The following is a 23,907-nucleotide window of genomic DNA, read 5'->3' as shown; positions in this document are numbered from 1 at the left end:
ATTCACTAATGCTTAGAAAAAATCATACACAACTCCAATTATTATTTAATAAAATGTTCATTTATTATACAATTTCTTTATGCAACGATCAATTGACCGTTACTATTTGCAAGTTACTCCCACAAATCATCTCATTCGCCTCTTTATTCTTATCTATCAACACTTTTGATACATAAGTCCAATCCTAATATGACAACCTCATATACTAAAATACATATATTGGCGCTTCCTCTCTAAAACTGTAAATAATTTCATCTTAAACTCAATCTTCTCGATCTTCGTCTTAAACTTATTCCTTTTCGCTATTCAACTTTTCGCGCCCAGTAATACTTTTGCTGCTGGCTCATGTTTATCTACTCGATATGTTCTTCATTTTCTTTCCTTCATAAGTACGAAATCTAATATTTAACAATTTTTCCTGCATCGAAAAACTTTTATCTAGTTACAAAAGTTATTCTTTTGCTTGCTAAATTTTACATTTATGTAACAAAAATTTCATTGCTGCACCTTCATATTGGCGCCTTAATCGCCCAATAATTATCATTTTGAGTATAGTTTATAATGATACAATATAACTTGTAGGTATTTCATATGAAAAATTATCGCATCCATTATTTTTTTACAGAAATTGTAAGCTTCTAAATAGTATACATCTATAGAATAAGATTTCACTAAATTGAATGGCTTGAAAGCCCTTTAAACATAAACTTAAACATATTAAACATATATCAAATTACAAAATCCACTTTATGGATATTTAATTTTAAATTAATATTTTCTTTAAATCAATATAATTAAACATTTATCAAAAATAACTCGATTTATATCGTAGATCCAAGACATTACTACATTTAACTTGTTTTTCAATAGAAAGTCGTTTTTGTAATTGTTTGACTAAATTAGTCAACATAACAAGTGACTCTCAGAAAGACAAAAACATTAAAAACAGGTTAAAACACTGTATTAAAAACTTTTTATAAAACATCTATAAGCGTCGTTTGATCTGAACGCGTGACAGTAACAAGTATCAAAAACAAAAAATAGTCTCAACGCCAATACTTTTGAATATATAAGATCACATTCATTGCTAAACAACATATTCAATACCAGTGACAATCATGCCATGATAAGAATTTTAAATGAATCGAAGCAAAGGAAATTGTGTCTTACGTTATTCAAAAAACGTTATATTTAGTTTAACGAAGTGTAAATCGCTATGGATAGTAAACAAAATTGCAGTTTCTATAAGAACAAGGCGAAATGAAAGCTTATCAAAGCATCACTATTGCAAAATATTGTCCGATGAGCACTAACGACGATAATAAGCGGTTGGAGAAATAAATGAATTGTGCTACCGCAATGCCCAGTTTGATAGTGAGCAAACGAGCAAGCAGTAGTACAAACGCTAAACCTCAAGATGGCAGAACGTCGAGCTCGAGTACGTTTTGGGTAGGATTGGTCTTGTCGTCGCGTAACGGTCGGCAGTTGGAGTCGTTGGCGAATATTCTTTCCTCGCTGGCCATCGCGCAGACCGCAGCCGAGTGTCTCGGCAGAGTGGCAATCGGATTGATCTCCTTGATTCGTTTGACTTTATCGTCGTGTGCGATGTCTCTAGCCGATTCCGAATTCAGTCTTGGCTTGCCTGTACGATTATTGGTGACTCCTTGGGAAACGCCTGCGGTGACGTTTCGCTTAACGCAACCGCCACGACACGTCTCATCATAATAGTTGAGCACCGTCTGCATGGACACGGTGTTACGGCGCTCGTCGCACAAAGAGCGAGGATTCAGAGGCACCTCACGAGTCGAACCACCAAAGCGCTCGTTATTAAAGGGCAGCAAACAGTCCGGAGGCAAGGAAGGTGCCGGACTGGGGCTACCGGCTTGCTGGCTGTGGGAACGCTGCCGCGCAACGCTGCACTCTGATGGTAGGCTCTCGGTCACTCGCTTCTCGATCTTGATCTCTGTTACCTGCAAATCAGTGAATAGAAAAAAAAACATTATCAAACGACAAAGTGATGGCGGGTCGTGGGACCAAGAGGCCAACGAACCTGATGACTCTGGCGTATGAGAATGTCAGGCGCAGCCTCGGGCATCGGCTCCTGCGAGAGCGGTGGCCATTCGCCGTTAGCGCCCATGTCTCGTTCGTGCAGTAGGAACTTTCTGCGCGATTTCTCGACGTTGTGCATCTTCTTTCTCAGTTTGATGAACACCAAGTAGTCAATGACCAAATACTCGACGAGCATTGCCACCAGAAAGTTGGCCAAACCGTAAGCCAACAACATATATCTGAAATTGCGGTCCTCGGGTATTTCCAGCTCGAACCAGTCGACCAGCCAGTCAAACGGCCCGACGGACAGGTACACGGAGAAGGCGCTGAGCAAAATGAAGGAGGCTGTCGAGAAAAAGAGAGAGAGAGAGCGAATGAGATCGAGTTGTAAAGGCTGCAGTGCCAGCGAACTTACACAACAGGCCATAGTTGGTCCAAATAGCTTTGCGGTAAGGACGACCTTTCGAGAAGACTATTGCGAGAATAATGTACTGGATGGAGCTGACAATGAACACAGTATAGTTCTCGGTGCAGCGCACGTCATCCTTGTCTAGTGTGACGTTAAGGCTGCCAAACGGCACAAACCAACTCATCTGGCGTAGAGTCCATAGGCTTAAGTACTGGAACACGCAGACAATAAGAATCTGCGCGAAGAGGCTGAGCACCGGCGTGAGACTGATCAGGCTGGTGAGTGGAGGCATCTTATTGAGCGGACCCTGGTAGGCCTCGGTCTTGCCGAAGAAAAAGGCGAATATCGAGATGATGAAGAGGTCAATGTAGAGGAACTCAATGTCGGTCAGGTTGGATTCGATGCTGTAGAGCAACATCACCGAGATGAACTGCGTTAGGGAGTAACCCGCCATGTACTTAAAGATGCCGAAAGACGTAACGAGGGCCGCGCGACCCTCCCGAATAACTGTTAACACACAGGAGATGTTGGTCTCGCGGCTGGTGAAGGGCGAGGCAACCGATGACTCCGTGTCCGACAGGGAGATGCCTGTGTGCGCGGCCTTCAGCGCTCCACAGTCGTTCGCCCCATCACCCACCATTGCTATCAAAGAGAGTATTTATCATCAGTGCTCAATTCGATGGACTGGCAGACGCGGCGTCGCGGCGAATGACTTACCCACGTAATAGCCAAGAGCCTGCAACTCCTGTACCAGCTGTTGCTTCTGGTCGGGCGACATCCTGGCGAAAATGGTTCCCCGTGTGGTTATCTTGGGGATGAGCTCCGGGTAGTGCTGCTTAACGAGGGCCCATGTCTTTCCGGTCAGCGAGAACGCGTAGTCATTGCGCCTGCCACGGGCCTTGCCCGAACAACAGCGCTCGATCCTGAAAGGCCGAGGAACCGATTAGAGAACTCGAGGACTTGTGCTAGCGACCATGGCCAACAGCCGCACTTACTCGTCGGATAGGTAGTTGAGTGCGGAGTCCTGCCTGGAAACCCCGCCACTCTCCATGGTGTCCAAGCTGACGATGCTGTTGATATCGGTAATCTCACTGAGATCACCCTCGCAAGGCCCGCTGGCGGCGATCGGTGACGACTGGCTCTGATTGCTGTGGCCGGTGTCGCTGCGGGTGAAATACAGCTGCGGCTTCACCTGGTTTTGCTGCGTAACCACCGTGACCGTGACCACTGGCAGGCCCGGTTTCACGATATCACAGTCGCGAGCTACCGACAGAGCCGTGAGCATATTGTCGCCAGTGACCATGACCACCTTGATGGCTGCATCATTGAGTGCGCCGATCACTGGCGTGGTCTCAGGTTTCAGCCGGTTCTCCAAGATGACGAACGCCAGGAAGTCCAGGTCCGCCTCAGCGACCTCACGAGTGATGCGCTGTACCTTGGCGTAGGCTAGGCGCTGCAGGGACTTGTGCGCTAGAGCTATTACACGGTAACCTTCCGAAGTGTACTCCTGCAGGACGCTGTTGAAATCGTGCGGCACTGCGAGCAGACGAGCGCACGAGAGTGGGTTAAAGAGAGTCAGACGGGTCTCGCCGGCCTCATTGCGCTGTGGCTCACCTGACTCCGGCTTCGACAGGCTCAGGATCATCTCGGGACTGCCTTTGCAGTAGAGGTCATAGTGGTCGGCGCCCAGAGTCCTCGTGATGACGCTCATGCGCTGCAAGCTTGAGGTGAAAGGGAACTGGCGCACGATACCGACCTCGACGCCACCGCGAGCTTGCTCAGTCAACTGTTGGTCGTCCAGCGCGGCAGCAGGACCTGCGGCCTGGGCTTGTGCGGCAGGCCTCACGATCGTCGGGAAAAGCATCGAGAATTTGGAGGTGTCCGAAACGTTGGGTTCCTCAAGGATCCATCCAGTCGACTCAAACATCTTCAGATCCAGGGGGTCGCCGATCAGCTGGCCGTCAATAATGGTGATCGAGTGGCAGCTGACCATGCCGATAAGCACCTCACCGAGGGATAAGCTGCTGATATCCTTCACGGGTACCTGATATGGCATTTCACAGAGTGCTACTTAGTCTTTGTACGAGCAGACAAATTTTACACAGAAAACGCATGGATTAACGAGCCAACCAAGGTGGTGTCAAAGCCTCTGAACGTGGTATTGAGATGATCGAATTGTAGGGAGGAGCTCGATGAGCAAAGTTAACTGAACTTTACAGGACTTTCTTAATAAAGACGAGTTTACTACGAAAAGTTAGGAACTGTTTAAAGTGTTAAGTCATTTATTCGCTGTATATGCAATTTCAAATGTTTGGATTCAGTACTGTCCAACCACATATATTGAAAAAACTTGCGTTCGTTGCGATTACGTACGATTATGCTTTGCTCTTCACGAGTTACTGATATTTAAAAAAATTATATATGACAGATTATAGTTAGATTCAGTTATAGTTAGATCAGCTCATTATTAGCAAGGCTATTACTAACAATTAAAAAAGGGTCAAGTTTAATAAAGAATAAGAAAAAAAGGTACATGCAAAGTTTGAAGCAATTGAACAGTTTACCTGGAACTTGTTGGATCCGACCGTGACGACTCCCCACATGTCGAGGCCGTCCTCCGTGAGGGTGCCCGTCTTGTCAAAGCACACGCAGTCGATAGAGCCTGACACGTTGATGGCCCGGGGACTGGTACAGTAGATCTTGTGCTTCTGCAGGCGACTCTGGGCGACCAGCCGTCCAACGGTCATGGCGGCTGGAAGTGCAGGCGGCACGACAATGGTGATGAGGTCAAGGGCCTCGAGAACGATATGGCCAGCGGGCACGCCACGCAGTGCCTTTGTAATCACGGTGTAAATAACACCTACGCTGGCGATACAGGCTAGCAGTTCGACGAACTTGTACGAATCCTGTTCGAACTTGAAATCGACGGGGGGCGGGTACATGATGGAGCGCACGAGGCCACCCTTGCTGGTGTTGAAACCGGTGCGCACCACGACCGCGAGAACCTTCTCGGTACCGTAGTAGCGCGTCTGTAGGACCTTGGTGCCGCAAAAGAGGGTGTGACGGGCGTGCTCCTTGCTGTCGTAGGTCGCGTCGCCGGTGGCGGGTGGGGTCTTGGTTACCGGCACCGACTCGCCTGTCAGCATCGATTCGTTCAGAATGCAGTTGCCCGTCAACAGCACCGCGTCACATGGCATCACACAGCCGTGCGACGGGATCACAAGGACATCACCGGGCACCAGACACTTAGCCGGTACTGTAGCCGTGGCACCGCTACTGCGGTCGCGCAGCACGTTAACCACGTCCGACGATGATACGGTCGAGCGCAGGCTACGTTGATTCTACATTAGGCAAAAGCAAAATCGCTCGATTAGTACTGTCTCGTGGTATCAAAACTTATCGACCAACCTACCCGACGAGTCTGCAGCACGGCCATCACAATTCCACAGGCCGACATACTTAGGATGACCATCGCGTAGTAGACGTAGTCATCGGAGATCCACAGACAAAAACTGAATAGCTGGAAGACGTAGAAGGGATTGAGCACCTCGAGACCGAGGAGCGTGAAAAAGCCCTTGACGGGTACGACGATCTCGTTGTTGCCATAAACGCCACGGCGCATACACTGCTGCGCCAGACTCAGTCCAGCCATCTGATGCAGTGTCGAAATGAGCACTCCCGTGTCGAGGCCTCGTAGCTTCAAGTACTCGCACCTATCCGCGTCCCAGATATAGGTAAGCTTCTTGCAGACAAATGTGTGAATCAAGTGCGCCTCTGTAAACAAGGCATGTTTCCGGTTAGTTGCTCTCCGCGCTACCACGCTCCATGCGCACTCACCTTTAAAATGGCCACCAGACAGGTGGAACGACAGCGGCATCGGAGCTTCCTCTACGCCCAGCTCGCTTGCAGCGCTCTGCCACGCTCCCGTTCGCGAGTCCTTCGATTTAGCTACCGTTTCCTCTTCTTGCTCCGTCTCCCCATCCCTTTCTGTCTTCTCCTCTGTGTAGTCCTGGCAATTTTTCCTACATCAAGGGAAAAACTCATTAATTTTCGTAGGTAGATATTAAACTGTACTATTAAACGGTAACGTCGAATAATACTTACCACACTTCTTGGGCAGACACAGTTTTGATTCTTTTCACGTGATAGATCGTGTGCTTTCCCTGGAATTTCTCCAATAGCAGGACAGTCTCGGCCTGCTCTAAGGAACATCTAGAATGGGTGGCTAGTAGCATAAGATGTGGCACCCAATGAAAGACAAGTCTTAAAAGTCCACCTGAGATTATTATCAGGAACCATGTTGCGGCAGTGTAAGCTGTATTTCTTCTATATCTGCAATTTGTCAAATTAACAACACATAATAGCCTACTTATTTATTCATTTATTCATCTTTTACCAAGCTTACCCATAAATTTCCATTTGATCTTCCTCACCAGGATTAACATAATCCACACCATTTTTCAAGTGAAGGAGTCCATTACCTCTAGTTCCTGAAAATCACAATTGAAAAGCTTGTCAATGAATAAATAAACATAAATAGGTAACTTATATCTGCTAGAAAGACATTACAAGCTGCACAAATACATGATTTCGATAGATTAGCGACGGGACTAATTGATTTATGATAAACAAATTAATATCGGTGATTTTAGTTCCTTTCTTACCCTCAAGTAATTCAGTTTTTTGCTCTTGCTGCTGTTCTACATTCTCGTTGTTTGGTCTTGTACCAAAAACACTATAACTGTTTTTGTTAAAATTCAAGGAGAGCTTATTTGGTGTTGCTGGCATTTTTGAGCTTTGACTTTAATGGCTACTTAAGTAATTGTTACGTATAGAAATATATGTACACAGATATGTTTATATGTACATAAAGATAAACATGAACTAATAACAGCGCTATAAATGTACAATCTTTGGTTTCAATTCTTAAATTGTAACTTTCATTATAAATATATATATATTATATAGATATATATACATATATATGTATGTCACTACCAAAGTCCTATAAATGTAAGACAAATGCTAAGTAGTATTGAATCTATAGACAGGAACTCAAAAAATGTAAACGCTTCTGCTACCGACACCAATCAAGTAACATCTTGAAATCTCTCCCTGGGAGTCTTGCAATTATTGATGTATAATTACAGCTCTGCATTTAATAAGGAAGCCAGTGCTATCGTTTGAAATTTTTTGAAGAGAAACTGGTGTTGTGTCAGTCACCAGGATCAGCCAATTTCCTCCAACCAAAGCGTGCATCAACAAAAGATTGCTCAAATTCACACATTGCAGACCGTAATTTCTGTGTTTGAGATTCTTCAAATCCACACAAGATAATTTGTTGGTCAAACAGGAAGACGTTCTGTACGGAAAGGTGAGTAGCTGTACAGAAATATAAAAATTTAATACTCATGTGATCGTTCTGTCAATGATTGTTTTCAATTGTACACAAGTTTGCGAAGAAAGATAATTTTGAAATGAGTGATAATAGAAGAACAAGAGTGTGCTAGTACTTAAACTTGTGTCTAATTTGAAAATTTTATCACAAAACAAAGATCAGTACCTTTGACTGATTGGAGATCAAACTCTGTAGTAAATTGTCTTACAAACTCTTTCTTCACTGCTCTTCTAGTGTTGTATAATCTCAAATACATTACGGTCTCTGAAGGGTATCCCAAATATGCCGTTGTCTAATTGAACAACTGAACTGTCAGAAATTTAATTGAATTGATTGAGACCACTTGATGCTTGTTTCAGTAGGCACGCACTTGAATATCTCTTGATTAAGAGCAACTGAGTAAGTATTGTATCTTGTGTTACTTCACTTATTGTATGTACTCACGCACATTCACTGAAGAAATACGAAGAGTACACTATCACTTGAAGTAATTGATTTGACAACTACGAAAATTTTATATTAGGAAAGTTTGTGAATGTGAAAGCCAAAGAGATTTAGATTTAATAAAAGAGAATCAGAATAGTATTTATATGACAGCTAAGTCAAAATTAAAGATTTATATTTCAATGACTCAGACGATTCGCTTAAATACGATGATACCCGCCACGGGACTTCTAAGAACTCGAAATTCCATGACACTGTGATTGTTTAGTCCTTTGGATAATTTGTGCATGATTTCGTGTTTTGGAAATTTGAAGAATCTTCTGTTATTTGATTTGATCTTTATCGAGGTAAAAAATAATTGAAAAATCCAGTATAAGTGACTGTTGAGCTTGAAAATACTAAAGCCTTGAACAAAGATAAGATTTCCACTCAGTAAGGGAAAAAGTCGCCGTGTCACTTGTCCGTCACTTCCATCGCGTTATCAGATCTTGAATTGAATCTGGAATACTCTATTTAGTGCTCACAAGAAACTTTACGAGAAATAGACGCCACAGAACACTTCGTATAATTATAAACGAGGAGGAAAATAAACACTGCCCAATTTGTTAATAGCTGCTAATAATATCACAAGATTATAGAAGCAAAATGGCGTGATGATATATATACACTTCCAGAGTCCTTAAATATTCAGTCCAAAATTTTGCAGCACTTTTGTGAGCGTAGTATGCTTCTCTTCTCGTCCAGCGTTTTACCAGGCTCTACTGGGCACTGACTGACGCTCAACAGTCCGGCTATTCTTGTAACTCGCGCGCGCGTGTGCAGCCTTACGAAAAAGAGGGAAAAAAAATGCGGAAGGGAAAAGAGAGAATGAGAGAGAGGACAAGGTTAAAATATCTGGTTATATCCTATCGCGAACGTAAAATCCAGAATTGTATGGTGAAGTTTTTGCCAAAATAGTAGAGTTGAGATATATTAGACGTATCCTAGGTGAAGTTTTGTAGAGGTCTAGTTTAGCAGTGTAGATCGCGTGGGTAGCGCGGGCGCGTACGGTAGAGAGGATGAATGGCACACCCCCTCCACGCCGAAGCTCCGCGGCAAACTCTAATTAACTTTGGCAGCCGCAAGCACCGACAACGGCAGCAGCAGACGAATAACTACGGCAAGTACACGCTTGAAGAGCCGCTCATCGCAGAAATGCAGTTCTCTTTCTCCCTCTGTCGCGGCTGGGTGATTGTGATAATCCCACTACCAGTCGAGGTTCGAGGTGTCTGTTCGAAGATATGATGGAAGTGTGGAACTTGCGACTAATTGCGACAGATTCTTGGATGTAAACCACAATCCGATACGAGTGACTCACTTATCCCCAATCAACGAACTGTGTGAGACTGGCTACGAATGGCAATGTCCAGCAACACGAGCGGACATGATACTTTTAGCAGAAAGCACGAAGAAACAGCGCGACTAGGTATAGGTAGGTAGCCTGCAGCCAATCATTTTCTATACCCAGCACAGCAGGCGGTTGCTTCTGCTATCTGCTAATGCCAGGGGTGAAATTCTATAACTTTGGTACGCTGCGACGTACGTTACAATACAAGATATATACCGGGCACAATACGAGACGGCTACTAGTACAAGTTGAAAACATTGTCTCGCTCGATTGGCGGAACTTTTAAAATTGAAAATGGGCAAGTGGCTGCGTTTACAATGTTCGAACCAAAGCTCAGAGCATATTCTTGCTTTTTTTTTGTTAAATATGGTAGATCTATATTTTTTTCATTACTTGCATTCTGCGTGGACATACCCAGATGCAAAACGAACAATTTGCTTTTTGACTTGATATCAAGCCCAAAAGAGAATAGAAAAGTTACGAAATAACGATTGGATTAGTCACTTTGCAAAGTGTCAAAGAGGTAATATACTCATATTCCCATACTTTCCTTTTTCGGCAGTATTATTAAAAGTAATTATCAGGTTATTCCTCGGATTAATTTTCATAAGAGTAGAAAATAAATTCTGAATTGACTTGTGCATTTGCTTAAACATTTATTTAATGAATGAAGAGAACTTTGGTTGCATTTAAGGTGGCTCGACAAATTTTTAAAAAATCTTAAAAATTATACGAATGATGATATAAAGTTTAACTATAACAAATGTGATATAAAAGCAAATATTAATTTTATCATCCAATTGTGTACTACAAAATAAATATTAATTAATAATAGATTCAAATTTTAATTATCTTTTTCTCAAAGAATTCTTGAAGTACAAGTTATAAAATTATTTTTAAACGTGAAAATGAATTTTTTTACATATTATTACCAAAGTTGCCAAGGCTATGGTTAAACATAATAAGGCACAATAAGGCATCATCACGTCAAATGTAATGCATATTTATTATTGTTCAATCGAAGTCCACTTCCAAATATGGCTATTATTATAAATAAATGCAAGAGTATGGCCCTAGTTTCGGTTGGAACGTTGCAACCGCAGCCACTCGCCGATTTTCAATTTGAAAAGTTCCGCCAATTGAGCGAGATAATGTTTTCAGCTAGGGCCTTGGACTAATAGCGTACCAAAGTTATATAGAATTCCACCCCAGCAGTGCTTGAGCTTGACGCCTTGATCGTCTCGTTCGCACGTATACGCCAATGCGCGCAACTTTATTGTGTACACATACACTGCTTGGACGTAATTCGCGACCCGCGAAGTTTAAAATCCAAATTATCTTCAACGATTGAGCATCGCGCGCATCAAATGGGTTTTTTTCTGGCAAGTTTTGGGGACATAACTTGCTAAAATAAAACCTTGATCTTATCTCGTTCGGTCACGTCGATACGCTCAGTCGTGAAAAATAAATGCGATTTTGAATTTCGCGGGCAGCGAGCTAATTTCCGAGCAGTACATTATATTTTCAGACGTGAGTCATAAAGTCATCGGTTAACATGACGCATACTTGCAAACGAGATTTAAATTTCGACTTTGGTTTGCTTTGAGTAATAAAAATGACTAGACGGGACAATTTCTTATCTAAATCGACTTTCATAAATACTTCAACTTAGAATAGTGAATATGACAATTACGCTAACGTCCAACTATCAAATGTTTCATTGTTTTTTCAACTTTGCATTACAATAAGTATTTGCGTTTGATTTCTATTATTCTACTAACTAAAATACAGATGAAATGAACTAAAAAATAGCGTTTATTATTGATTTAGAAAGCAATGAGACAGAGTGATCAAATTAGAAATTTAGAATAACTAAAATTGACTGAAGCTTAGGACTGATTGCATGACTACATACTAAGGTAAGATAATGTGATATTTAAATATTAATATCGATTGCCCGGGTAATGATAGATTTCCGAGTACTGCGAAGTAACTTGGCTTTGATGAAATAATGTAATTATAAGTAATCGACTAATCGATCAAAAGAGAATTCTGCTTAATACGTTCATTATATAAAAGCGAATTGGCATTTTGTACCAAAGTACGCGCCACACTTTGCGATCGTTGTTCAACTCGAGGATTGATGCAATAATCATTTCTTTCTTAAAAATTTGTAGTTGCAATGTTTACTCCTGTCATCCAGACTTTTGGTCATAATCGGTCAAACTGTCGTATGGACGCTGGCTGATCCGTTGCGAATTATCGAAATATGCACAGGCGCATAATAAACACAGTCGGCGATGCTGATTCGTCAAATTACTCTATTCCTGCGTGAAGCGTTGTGCTTTGCGTTAACGCATTGGGTTATATCATAGTTACGTCAGCACGATAAAAAAATCCGGACGGTTCGTGGTCGCGGCACGCTGCAGTGGCCACGCGCGCGGCCGACCGCTACAACGAAGCAAGTCGCTCGACGTTCGAGCGCAGTCGACGATCGGCCCTTCGGCTTCGGCACACGCGGTGACACGCCGCCCGAGAGGTGGCAGCCGCGAGCGCTCGCGTCCGCGAATTCGATTGACGCTCGGCACGCGATTGAACGCCAGCCAAGTTCTAGGTCACGATCATCGCGGCTCAACTGGATGATCGTCTGCCCGCGAGCGCTGGCTAATGCCCATCGCGTGGCGCGCGGATGTGGCCAATTTGGTCGGCAGCTGCCGCCGTCCGCCTCCCCACCCCGCGCGCGCGCGCCGCTTCACGTCGGCGGCTGCACTCCGCAAGCTTCGCGCGCGCACCGCGACCCGCGCCGAGTCCATCAGCGCCGAGCGAGCAGTGCGAGCCCGCGCTCGCTTGCGCCAGCGAGGAGATAACCGGTCGCCGCGGCTCTCGCTCGCGCCCGCATAGCTTGCATCCGCCTTGGCCTCGTTTCCGCGGCGACCGCCGTGCAGGCCAATCGCTCGCGAGCCCCGGCCTCGAGCGCGTCTGCCCGGCGGCGTCCGTCGCCGACTTTGCAGCGTGACAGCGCCAGGTGCCGTCGAGCGCGCAGGCCATAAAGATAAGCATCGGCAGCAGTGGGAAAAGCGGCTCGCGCGCGGCGGTCGAAGAAAGAAATGTAAATGTAAACGACTGATAAGCGCCGGCTGCGCGTGTATTAATGCTTCATTGCCCAATTAGAGCTAGGCGGCCGCCGAGCGCGATAAGCCAGCCGCGCTAAGCGGACCAATTGTGAAATGACAGGCCATTACAGGTAATCGCGGGCCGATGGGCACTAATCGGTCGCTCCCCGCCGGACCGAATTCCGGCGAGCGACGAGGAGACGCGTCGGGCGCAGGCACTGACCGTCCATGATGTCCATGCTGCTCGGCTGCGAGACCCTGGCGTCGGAGCCTTCGCCGCGGGTGCGAGTCATGCGTCGGGGTCGCCGTCGTCGTAGCCCGTGGGGCCCGTGCTCGCGGTCGTCGCCGTCCGCCAGCGGCAGCAGCAGCAGCAGCAGCGGCGGCGCATCCTGCTCCCCCTCCGCCGCTCGGTCCGCGGCGGTGCCAGCCGCCTCTCGCTCGACGCTCGCTCGGCCACGCCGCGCTCCGAGGAAGCTGCTCCGAGCTTCTGCTCGCGGTCGCCGGCGTCGGATGCTGGCCCGTGGCCCGCGGTCGTGCCTACGCTCTGCTCGGCCGACGCAGCACAGTGCCGTCGTCGACGGCGGTCGCGCACCAACTGGCGCGCGCCGCACGCGGCTCGACGCCGATCGGCACTCGGCGGCGCGCCTGCCCCCCTCCCCCTCCCTCGGCGCTCATTTCCATATCGGTGAGCATCGGCTGCGTCGTCGCGATTCTATCGTCGCGGCGCCTCGCGCTGCCGGGGCGCCGCGGCGATACGCGCGGAGGCCTCTTCGCGGCCGGTCCGCCGACCGCGCGCTCGCGCGAATAAAGCAAACAACTCGGTGCAACGTCTGAACGACTTTTATTACAAGTAAATAATAATCAACAATGATTCGCCGCCTTACAATTACAGTGATCGCATCGCTTGTGCGTAATATGCCGCCCTCGTGCGTAACGCTCTCTCGAATAATTACTACGTAACATTAGTTGTCGTTCGACCGAGTCGAACTGTCGAAGCAACGACCGCGCCCTGGCAAACTTGTACGTCGATCGCTTTCTGCAAATGAGCGCGTTCCAAAACCACTCGTTGGCTCGACACTTAACAATGTACACCTGTGCGAATTACACTATATATACGCTCTCTTTCTGTGCACCTCGCGCAATCATCATTAGTACATAAGCAGATGCCTTACAACCTATTATCGTAATAAATAATTGGGACAAATTTACTGCGATGACTCGAGAACTCGATTAGTTTGGGGCTTTCTTGGCTTTGAAGTTGCAACCGCTCTCCCGGCCGTCGGTCGCGAGGAGAATCGGCCACGGCTCCACCGAGCGACCACCGCCTTCCAAGGACTCGTCCTCGTCGAGCGCGCCACGTCGACGTCGAGACCGAGCCACGGACGAAGCAGGGCGCTGCCCAAGCGAATCGGCCGCTCCGAAAGTGAACGCGCGTGCGTCGGCACTGACGCCTAATGACCGCTTGTCCGCCGCTAAGGCGACGACAAGTCGCAAGAAAGAGAGGGCCGCTGGATCGGAGCCGAAGTCATGCGATGGGAGATGCAATGCACGTGGCGGGTGCCGTCACGACGCATTCGCCTTGGCTGGCGACCGAAGACTCTAAGTACATATTACGTATTATAAATAGCTCGATTATGACACTCCAACTAGAATATAATACAATGTTCGATAATATTTATCCAATGACTAAATACGGTTGTCCTACTGAGAGAAATCGGGCGACTGGTCGCGCTCAGCACCGCAGACGCGCAAGGTCGGCCGACGGAGGCCCCGCGGGCAGCAGGCACGCGCCTCGGCCCCGGCGGCCCTCAGAAGTCCTTCTTCTTGGCCTTGTCGAGCAGGAGGTTGTCGTGGTAACTGATCTCCTGGCCGGCGAGCGCCGGGTGCAGGTAGTGCGAGTCGACGTCGATCTTCTCCTTGACGCCGGCGTCGAGCACGAGCGAGTGGTGGGGCCCGGTGCGCTGCAGCAGCGAGGCGGCCACGCGCAGCTGCTGGTCCTGCAGCGAGGGCACCTCCTCGTCGTCCTCGTCCTTGGGCAGCTCGGGCGCCGCCGCGGCGGCCGGCTCGCCGGGGCCCTCGGGGCGCGCCGCCTCCGGCTGGCCGGCCGGCGCCTCCGGCTGCGCGCGCCGGTACTCGTGCAGCAGCTCGCCCAGCTTGGCCAGCAGCTCCTTGGCGCCCGCCTCCTCCGCGGCTGCAACGGAGAGCGGCGAGCTGCAGTGCGTGCGGCGGCGGCGGGCGGCGCGCGCGCGCCACTTACCCAGCTGGTCGAGCTTGTCGAGGTCGCCGAGGGCGCCGAGGCCGGCCAGCGGGTCGGCCGGGCGCCCGGGCTCGTCGAGCTGCTTGAAGAGGCGCAGCAGGCGGTCGGCGGGCGGGGCGCGCGGCGGCGCGCCCGGCCGCGCGCTCGCGTTCAGGTGCGGGTCGAGCAGCAGGTCCGGCAGCTCGCGCTGCAGCTGCGGCCGCGGCTGCTGGCTGGCCTCGGCGGCCGGCGGCTCGGTCTGCGCGGCGCCCGGCGCCGGGGACTGCGGGCCGCTCGGCGCCGGGGGGGCGGGCGGCGGCGCCGGGGCGGCCGCCTCGGCGGCGCCCGCCGCGGCCCCTGGCGCCGGCTGCGGCGGGGGGCCCGGCGGCGGCTCGCTCGGCCCGGCCCCGTCCAGCCGGCGCGCCGACTGCAGCTCCAGCGACTGCAGCAGGCTGTTCAGGTCGGGCTTGATGCGCTCGGACTCGGCGCACGAGCTGCACGAGCAGTTGGTGATGATCTGCACCTTCTTCTGCATGCTGGTGGGGCCGCCGTCCTTGTCGCGGCACTGCAGCGTGACCGTGTGCCAGATGCTGTCGAGCGGCTGGCAGGAGTCGCAGTACGGCCGGATCAGGTCGCCGGGCGCCGAGGGCTCGCTGTGCGGCACCATGTAGGAGAAGCAGGCGCCCACGCAGACGTTGTTGTCGAGCTCCTGCGGCAGGCACGAGGCCCAGGTAACCACCTGCTTTATGGGCGTCGTCTTGCACCAGCTCTCCTTGTCGGGGTAGAGCACGATGTTGTGCACCTTGTGCTCGCGGTGGGCGTCGCCCGGGCAGGCCGCCCAGCAGGCCCACCAGGCCAGCGCCAGACACCTCGCCAGATTACCCATCTCGCTCTCCGCGCTGCTCCTGCAAACGATCGCCAGGCTAAACTGCTGCCTCACCGTGCGCCGCAAACAACGTGATAGCTATTAAGTGGCGCCGACCGAGCTCTCCTCCTTTTTTTCCTCCTCCCCGCTCGCCGCCGCGCTCGCGCTGCTTCGCCCCCCTTTCCTGCCCGTGCACGTGGATTCGGATTTGTTTCTGCTAGCGCTCTGCGGCGCTGGGTCTGCCTGGAGGCTGCCTGCCTGCGAGGCGCGGCCCGTGCACGAGCGGCTGCGGCTCGCGACTGCCAGCGGCGCGGAAAACTCGAGCGCGGTGCGTTGGCGGTCGCGCGCGGCTACGCACCGGACGACCGCGAGCCAACCCTTTCTCCGCGCGCCGATAAAAATAGCGGATTCGCCTTCATGAGCCGCCGCGTATCCACGGTCCCTACGTGCGCAAGCGCCGAAGCATGTATTTGTAATTCTCGATCCCGGTTTGCCCCTCCATCCTCCCACCGTCACGTCCCTCTCTCTCGCTAGCCGTACATCGCTTACATCGACAACTCGATTGCCTCGATCGCGCAACTGCAGCTGGACCGCGCCGTCCGACATTCGATCCCGTGTGCGCGAGTAAACAGCAGCGGGAGACTGTGGCAAGAAAGCGAGCGAGCGAGCGAACGAGCGATCGAGCGAGACACAGAGAGAGAGAGAGAGAGAGAGAGAGAGAGAGAGAGAGAGAGAGAGAGAGAGAGAGAGAGAGAGAGAGAGAGAGAGAGAGAGAGAGCAAGAGAGACGGAGCGTAAAGAAATACGAGGAAACTGACAGCGGAGCGGCAAGATGCCAGCAACGGGCGCTCGATCGGTCGGCCGACCGATCGATCGATCGGCAACTGGTTCTTCGCGCGAGCCAATGGTCGTCGAGGCGTTTCGCTCGACGAGCAATGCCGCGATGCGCGCGCGCGCGCGCGCGCCTAGAGGAAAAGCTCGCGAGGAATCGGTCGGGCGGACTGGACTTCGGGGACAGGCGCGCGCGCGGGCATCCGGCGCAAAAGACGGTCCGCGAAACTCGGCGTAACACCAGTATGGAAATGCCGTGTGTCACGGCTAAAATTGGAAAGGCCGCGCGATCCCGAGGCGAGCTACCTGTGCGCCGCGCGCTGCCCGGCCCTCGCTCCGTGTGTCCGTCGCCGTCGACCGAGCGCCGGTCTATTGCCGAGCCGAGCTCGAGGACGGAGTGTCGCCCGCGGGCAGGCGCGCGAGGCAACGCGCAGAAAGGTGCGAGCCGAGCGAGGCGAGCTTTCCTATTACGGGATCGCGCGGCGGCCGCGCGCTCCCCGGTCCCCCTACACTCACTTGCCAGACGAACCGCTGCTCCGGGTGGCTAGACAAGCATCGCCGCTGTTCCGCCGCTGTGCTCGCTGTCCTCGTCGTCGGCGTGATCGTGGGCTCACTGTCGCGTTCGCTGCTGCTGCTGCTGCTGCTGCTGCTGCTACCGTTGCTGCGGTCGCGCGCGCTGCACTGGCACTGGCGGCGGCGCGCGGCGAGAGGCGGGGGGCAGCGAGCCGAGCCGAGCCGCGAGTGTCGGAGGAGAGAATAAAAAAGGCGAAATAAAAGGTGGCGGAAGAGAGGCGGCGAGGCTGCGAGGTGGGACGGCGGTGCGAGGGGCGCGCGCGGCGCGCCTCCGAACAAAGTGGCCGTTCTCGCTGACGCGCTCGCGTTGCTCAGCCTCTCGGCGACGGCGGCGGGATCGACTGCTCGGCGGCTCTCGCGGAGCGCGGCCCGCTCCGCGCCCCCTCCCCGCGCGCCCGCCGCCTTATCGCGGCCGCACCTCGCTCGCGCGGCCCGCTTCCCTCTCCGCGCGCGCTCGCCGAGCGGCGGCTCGCGCGCGTACCTGCCCGTGCGCCTCGCCGCGCGATCTATCGTTGCGGCGCGCCATTTTCCTGCATCACCGTGAGTCGCGCGCCGCGGCCGCCCGGGAAATCGGCTACCGCCGTAGGCCGCGTCCCGGCGAGCCCGTGCCTCCAAAGCTGCCCGTCGCCACGGAGCCGAACACCCGCGCTGGCTCCGATCGCGAATCGGTTGGCCCGGTACGTTTCCGCGCCGCGACGGAAAACCCAGCGCTATAGGTGTAAAGCGTGTGTACCCACGGCACCTTCTCCTTTCTCTATCTATCTTTCTATCTCTCTCTTGCTCTCTCTCTCTCTCTCTCCATGCGCGCGCCGTCGCACCGTTCCCTTCTCTGACCCCCTTCCTCCGACGTGCGCGATCCCGCGCTCACTTCAGTCGAGAGGACTCGACCAGTCGCTCGCGCAAAAGCCGAGAAAACCTACAAGGCTCGTTCGCTCCTTCGGCTGGCGCGCAGTAAACGCCGCGCCGTTTGCCGCCGCGGCTCAGGGACACGAGGCGTCGCGGTGGGCAAGCGACGCTCGGGCGGATGTCGTCGGATCGTCGCGGTGCGATGGAGCGTGGACGCCGCGCCGAGCCGGCGAGTAGGGCGCGCATCGACGCGCGGATCCGGCTTAGAGCGAGCCGTCCGCCGCGACGCGTCGCCGGGCGCGCTCGAGCGCCGGCCCCAAGCTCTTCTCCAGGTAGTCGGCGAAGCCCTCGCACTTGCTCCTGCTGTCCAGGTCGGCGGAGCTGCCCCACAGGATCAGCCCATCGGCGCCGCTCCTCGCGATCTCCGTCACGGTGTCGACCAGCTGGGCCTGCGCGCGCGAGCGAACGAGTTAGAGTCGCGGGTACGGGGCTGCGTCCGCGTGTCGGCTCACCTACCTGCTCCACGTAGACGTCGCGCTGGTCCTGGTACTTGAACCAGTAGTAGACGAAGACTTGTGGCGTTGGCCGGTCGCCACCGGTCGCCTGGGCAGCCACCCTCAGGGCTTCCCGCACGCGGCCGCGCACCATGCCCAGGCTCTGCTCGGCGCTGAGCGCCCGACGCAGGTACACCGAGGGATAAAGCGCGTCCACCGTGCCGAACAGCCAGGACATCCTGCAAAGAGGAGGGCAACGCTGAGTGGCGCGGAGCCAAGGGCGCGCCACGACCCGCGCCTACCGGTCGTTCTCCCGTTGGACCTGCGGTGGGCACCGGGCGCTCGGCTGCTGGGCCGACCAGTTGAAACAGTAGGGGTAGGCGTAGTACCCCCAGCGCGCCCGGGGCCGCAGCTCGGCGGCCAGCCGCAGCGTGGCCAGCATGAAGTCGCGCGCCGCGATCTCGAAACGGCGCGTGGCTTCCTCGCGCAGCCGCGCCGGCGACCAGTGCGGCTGCCGACGGCGCTCCAGCTCCAGCGAGTAGTTACGGTAGAGCTGCAGCGCGGCCCAGTTCTGGCGGAACACCGGGCGCCAGCTCTCCATGTCCAGCACGCCCAGGCCGGCGAACTCGCGATCCGGCAGCAGCTCGTCCAGCTGCTCGCGGAAGCGGCGCAGGTGCAGGCCCAGCTTGCCCTCCTGCGGCACGCCACCGTTGCGCACCAGGATCGTGTCTGCGCGCAAAGTCGCGCGGTATAATCGGTCACGCCGTCTAACGTGCGCAAGCGCGCCTCGGCAGCCGGCTCACCGTTGCTCGCGTGCAGCAGCGCCGGGAAGACGCCGGGGTCGTACAGGATGGCGATGCGCTCACCCCGAAATTCGTCCGCCTGGTTCTGCACGATACCGAAGCGCTGTGTCAGCCCCGTGAACTCCATCTGGTACTTGCGGCACACGAAGCTCGGTACGTTCCAGTAGACCTGAAAAGCCCCACTGCTGCCGGTTGGCGGCGATCAGTTTAGCGCGTCGGCTCATCGCGAGTGCTCGAGCGCACCTGCGGACAGTGGTGACCAGTTGCAGCAGCAGCAGCAGGCGACCGCCGGTGCAACCGTGCGTCGCCCGGAGCATCGCCGCGGCCGTATAGTCCCTTGTAGCTCGTGGTCTTCCGGCGCTGCGCGCACTCGCTACTGAGCTTGCCGGGCGCTTCGTCGGCTATTTATCCCTGTTGCGCGTGCCTGCGCGAGAGCTTGCACTCCCCTTACCCCGAGCACGCTATCGCATCCATGGCTGCGTGCGCCGCCGCGTCGCTCCGCTGAGCCTTATCGCTCGGCCGCTCTGCAACTCGTGTTTCATACCTGCACGCTATTTTCATGGCTGGGCGCGCCCCGAATACTTTGCCCTTGACCTACAGACTGCCGCCCCATTTCGAAGCAACCGCGAATCTCGCTCGAAAGCTCCAATGAACGGCCACGTTGCTCCGAACAAGCTCGCTTCCCCGCGATCGAGTCAACCTCATTTTCCGCGCGCCGCTTCGAATCCGACGGCTTTGGCAATCGACAAAGAAATTGCTAGCGGAGCATCATCGGTGGCGACAAGGTTTGGCTACAAAAAGGTCCATTCAGACACCGAGCGCCTGTACGTTACGTTTCGCATTTCGTTCTAGTTTGCTCTCTGTGGTTTTGACGTGTGAGCGTTGCATCGACCTCGAGCGACGTCGAGGTCACTCGCGAATCGGGCGAGGCGAGACGAGTACACCTGCCAGCCATCGTTTCTCTTCGACAGATTTCCAAAGACGGAGCAAGGATCTTGACAATAATTGGACAACATATGTGTAGCTCAAACTGGTGCTTTATTATTGACAATTCAGTATAGCGATTGCGCCAAGGTTTCCAACCATACGTGCGCTTGCTCTCCTTTTAAATGTCGTATTATCTCCTATTAGCACAATTCATCTATTCAATAAAAATTCATCTTGCAAAACGCAACGACCAAACAATGAGACAATATTTTTTGATCAATTTTTGAGTGCTTCGACATTCATCGCCTCGTCCACCATTCTGCAATGACTTTTGCTTCGTTTACTCTTCTTCACGCTAATTATACCTACATTTTGTATCTACACCAGTGATACGCCATTTTGTTAAGCAGGAATTCGTCGCTTACAGTCATGCAGTAGCAGAAAAGTACCAACAATAACAGCTAATAATATCAACGCGTCTTTCATAGAGTCCTCGCTTCCCAAGCTCAATTCAATGATCATAATCGATTCAATAGCATTCTGGATAAAGCCTACTTTTGTATATCCACATCTTCTTCCTCGAACTTTATCGTGTCGTATGAATGGTGCATTTCGTAGATAATGTCTTTTGTTTCCTCTCCGTCCCTTTCCCTTAAATCTTGTTGCAAATTTATTGCAAAACAAGACCAATCTTATTTGGCGACATGCTGGGACATCGCCAATTATACAGGTAATACTGAAGATTACCATCACCAATGCCAAATTTCAATTGCTCCAAAAATTCCTTGTTATCCATCAAATCGAGCGCGTTGAACACGTCGAATCCCAACTAAAAGATAATCAATATCATTATCATTTGTCATCACTACATTGTCACCTATGCTTGGAATTTGCGCTAAAGTATTAAAACGCGATAAAAAGCGTGCGCTTATCTACACCTGCCGCAACTTGACAGGTTGCTCTCATTATACTACGCAGTTATCAAGCGCACTCGGTAAATACATTAATTATACGGGCATTCTACAGTCACAAGCCGTGTACTTTTATTACATTCATGCACCAAACTTTCAATCTTGCAAACATTCACTTTATTCAAAGCTGAAATTAAAAACAATTTTTATGTTCGATAACCAATGTTGCCTTACGTTTTTTGCCGATATAAGAGCATCCGTCATGAGATCTTGCCAAGACGTTACGGTTGATACATTATAGAAGCTGTAAGCCGCTCGAAGGGTTTTGTGTGTTTGATGATGCATTACAGAACTAGGTAGCGTGTAGTAGCTAACCATGTCCGTTATCTTCTTCAACTCGGGATTATCTACAACAAAGCTATCAACTATGCCACTTTGAGGAAAAAACCAATGTCTAAACTCTTCTTCCGTGAATATAGGCGCCAGATCAAATTTGCTGAGATACTGCAGAGGAAAAAATGCACAGTATAAATTGTCATTGGAAATCTTTTAAACTTTTTTAATTTTTTACTTATTTATTTGTTTATGAGAGTCAATCAAGTTACTTTTGATACTCTAATATTTTGCATATAAATCTATGCCATCAAATTTTAATTTTCCGGTTGTATAAAAATATATTGCAATATATGACGCGCGAGCGGCTTAAACGTTGATAAATATTGAGTTGACTACCTCGTTCATGAGTTTATGACACTGCGGTATATCCTCAGCCATCAACTTTCTATATCCTGGAACCTTTGTGCTTTCTGGTAATCTGTACAATTTCAAAGTTCTTTGCATCGTCATGTTTCTCGACAAATGCGAAAACTTTATTTCAATCAGTTTTTTCGGGTTCAACGAACGATGCCAATATCTACATGTAGAAATAGGTTTGGGAAGCACGATACCGGCAGTATATACCGCCTGAAATATTCCCGTTAAATTGACTCTTCTCGTGATTTCACGAATCAAAACAGGAGCAACGCGTTTTGATCGCAGTTTTTTATGAACACATAAAAAGTTAATTTCTACCATTTTTTGGACTCTGAAATAAAGGACACGGTCATCATATTGAAAAATTATTTTCTCCTATAGGAGGGTCCTATAAGAGAGTCCTATAAGATACCATTGGGTCATTTACACAAAAAGAAATCATGTCTTACTTGTCATAAATTCGCACTGTCGCTGGTATGGCAGATATGAAGCCCACCAAACGGCTGCTTTTAGTTACTCGTACACCACAGTGCCATTCATTGCACCATCCTGGAGGTTGCAGAGCCCTGTGGTCAAGTCACAAAATATGAAAACCCTTTAACGCACTGGTTTGTCTTTGTAATATTTACCATTTCAAAAAGGCAGGTGGATAATCAAACCTAAACATAGCATCATCATCTTCAACATAATTTTCTGAAAGCAGTGCATACAATTCTGCAAGAACTAATGGATCATCTAGATTCAATGTATCCCAATGGAAATCAGATGGGAGGGAATAAGGTTCAACTCTGACAGACTCCTTGTCTGGCTCTATTGGTTCGTTGCACGTAATTTTTTCATCTGCAAATCACACAAGTTCATAAGCTCAAGTAAACTATCTGTATAATCTACATGGCAATCTTACCCATTTTAGGTACTGGTTGAGTACTCCAAAATTGGTAAGGCTTCTGCATTGCTTCCTCTTGAGTTTTTGCAGGTTTATGTTGCAAGTTCAAGATGTCCATAGCCATTTGTATGTCTTTGATAGAAATATTGGTATAAGTGCTAGGCACTTGTGGCGATACAGGCAACGAGGTTCCATCGGTCGTCGGATCTGTATTGGCATCTACGTCATTGCTTTCTGCTTTGGCCACAGTGCCAGCCTGAGCCTTTTTCTTTTGTTTTTTCGAGCTAAAAAACAAATAAATATCAGTGGAAAAAGCAGCCATTGAGTATATTGGCAAGTTCAGTACGAATTGATGAGAAAATGACGCGATTCATCTAGGACAATGAAAATTGATGGAAAGTCTTTTGTCGCGAGGTGTGAGTAACCGTAGACCTAACCTATGAAGGCGAGGCCCACGATATTATGGCACACGCCTAGAATAGATTTCTTTGAAACACGTCGATAGCATTTGATAAACAAATGCTTACTCAACAAACCGTAGCTTATTAAAATGGTAATCAAAAAAGGAGATTGAAATTAATGATAGATTTACCTCTTGCTTCTGCCATCTTTGTCGTGAATTTTATCATCGTGAGCCGGCTTCTTCACCACTTCCGACTTGATTTTTTCCAAATCCGCGGTTCTTTCCATTGTCGTTATATGCTTGATCTCAGCAGCACTTTTTATATAAAAGACGCGCAGCTAAATTAAAATATAAATGCATGAAAAGTCGAGTACGAGCCGAAACTACGAGCGCCACATCGCGCGCGCGCGTGTGTGTGTGTACGTATGCCACAGATTACAGGATATTGAGTAGAGCGCTGCGCCCCTCGCGTCGACAAGTGTATACTTACTTTAGCGCATCTTCTCTCTTCGCTAGTAGCAAACACTTTACCAGAATTATTTACCAAATCGAAAGCTTCTAGGGGCGCAGTTTGTTATAA

General features: G+C 50.5%; 4 protein-coding genes across 6 annotated transcripts in view; 1 reads left to right on the top strand and 3 right to left on the bottom strand.

The window, feature by feature from the left end:
* Positions 1 to 53: 53 nt before the first annotated feature.
* LOC131666007 (polyamine-transporting ATPase 13A3) lies at positions 54 to 13,401 on the bottom strand. Of its 2 annotated transcripts, XM_058938322.1 has the most exons (13): positions 8,022 to 9,686; positions 7,123 to 7,840; positions 6,864 to 6,948; positions 6,563 to 6,790; positions 6,296 to 6,480; positions 5,871 to 6,232; positions 5,023 to 5,799; positions 4,073 to 4,502; positions 3,454 to 3,994; positions 3,176 to 3,381; positions 2,465 to 3,100; positions 2,051 to 2,394; positions 54 to 1,970 (listed from the first exon to the last, which is right to left on the bottom strand). In XM_058938322.1, exons 2-13 carry the CDS (start codon positions 7,244 to 7,246, stop codon positions 1,413 to 1,415), a joined length of 4,476 nt encoding a protein of 1,491 aa, XP_058794305.1. In that variant the 5' UTR covers positions 7,247 to 7,840; positions 8,022 to 9,686; the 3' UTR covers positions 54 to 1,412. The 2 variants fall into 2 exon arrangements, with proteins under 2 accessions (XP_058794305.1, XP_058794306.1); XM_058938323.1 differs by lacking the exons at positions 7,123 to 7,840; positions 8,022 to 9,686 and adding an exon at positions 13,024 to 13,401.
* Positions 9,720 to 23,907, top strand: part of LOC131665980 (SET and MYND domain-containing protein 4-like) — a 36,969-nt gene continuing 22,781 nt past the window's right edge. Inside the window, exon 1 of the mRNA XM_058938282.1 lies at positions 9,720 to 9,771. The gene's annotated coding sequence lies outside the window, so the exon portion shown is untranslated. The remainder of the gene's footprint in view (positions 9,772 to 23,907) is intronic.
* On the bottom strand, positions 18,410 to 19,829 carry LOC131666014 (hyaluronidase-like). Of its 2 annotated transcripts, none has more exons than XM_058938331.1 (5): positions 19,691 to 19,829; positions 19,448 to 19,632; positions 18,947 to 19,373; positions 18,667 to 18,883; positions 18,410 to 18,599 (listed from the first exon to the last, which is right to left on the bottom strand). In XM_058938331.1, the coding sequence occupies exons 1-5, from the start codon at positions 19,762 to 19,764 to the stop codon at positions 18,414 to 18,416; spliced, it is 1,089 nt and encodes a 362-aa protein (XP_058794314.1). In that variant the 5' UTR covers positions 19,765 to 19,829; the 3' UTR covers positions 18,410 to 18,413. The 2 variants fall into 2 exon arrangements, with proteins under 2 accessions (XP_058794314.1, XP_058794315.1); XM_058938332.1 differs by having other exon boundaries at positions 19,448 to 19,629; positions 19,691 to 19,794.
* Positions 20,478 to 23,726, bottom strand: LOC131666013 (glycylpeptide N-tetradecanoyltransferase 1). Its single transcript, XM_058938329.1, has 7 exons — positions 23,517 to 23,726; positions 22,943 to 23,208; positions 22,668 to 22,878; positions 22,488 to 22,604; positions 22,018 to 22,369; positions 21,520 to 21,789; positions 20,478 to 21,203 (listed from the first exon to the last, which is right to left on the bottom strand). The coding sequence occupies exons 1-7, from the start codon at positions 23,612 to 23,614 to the stop codon at positions 21,045 to 21,047; spliced, it is 1,473 nt and encodes a 490-aa protein (XP_058794312.1). The 5' UTR covers positions 23,615 to 23,726; the 3' UTR covers positions 20,478 to 21,044.

This window comes from Phymastichus coffea, unplaced genomic scaffold, assembly GCF_024137745.1.
Source record: "Phymastichus coffea isolate CEN01 unplaced genomic scaffold, Cenicafe_Pcof_1.1 PCOF00055, whole genome shotgun sequence".
NCBI classification, from domain to species: domain Eukaryota; kingdom Metazoa; phylum Arthropoda; class Insecta; order Hymenoptera; family Eulophidae; genus Phymastichus; species Phymastichus coffea.
The sequence above is the reverse complement of the archived record's forward strand: the minus strand, read 5'-3'. Positions and strand labels throughout refer to the sequence as shown.

Bases quoted from the DNA above. Each gene is read 5' to 3' on its own strand.
- LOC131666007 (XM_058938322.1), bottom strand. From the start codon at position 7,246: ATGCCAGCAACACCAAATAAGCTCTCCTTGAATTTTAACAAAAACAGT. The intron at 4,503-5,022 runs GTAAACTGTTCA...ATGCCATATCAG, and splicing joins TCGGATCCAACAAGTTCCAG to GTACCCGTGAAGGATATCAG. The intron at 3,382-3,453 runs GTAAGTGCGGCT...TCGGCCTTTCAG, and splicing joins CTCAACTACCTATCCGACGA to GATCGAGCGCTGTTGTTCGG.
- LOC131666014 (XM_058938331.1), bottom strand. From the start codon at position 19,764: ATGCTCCGGGCGACGCACGGTTGCACCGGCGGTCGCCTGCTGCTGCTG. The intron at 19,374-19,447 runs GTGAGCCGGCTG...CTTTGCGCGCAG, and splicing joins GCTGCTGCACGCGAGCAACG to ACACGATCCTGGTGCGCAAC. The intron at 18,884-18,946 runs GTAGGCGCGGGT...TCCTCTTTGCAG, and splicing joins GTCCAACGGGAGAACGACCG to GATGTCCTGGCTGTTCGGCA.
- LOC131666013 (XM_058938329.1), bottom strand. From the start codon at position 23,614: ATGGAAAGAACCGCGGATTTGGAAAAAATCAAGTCGGAAGTGGTGAAG. The intron at 23,209-23,516 runs GTAAATCTATCA...TTTGTTTTTTAG, and splicing joins AAAGATGGCAGAAGCAAGAG to CTCGAAAAAACAAAAGAAAA. The intron at 21,204-21,519 runs GTAAGGCAACAT...ATTATCTTTTAG, and splicing joins CTCTTATATCGGCAAAAAAC to TTGGGATTCGACGTGTTCAA.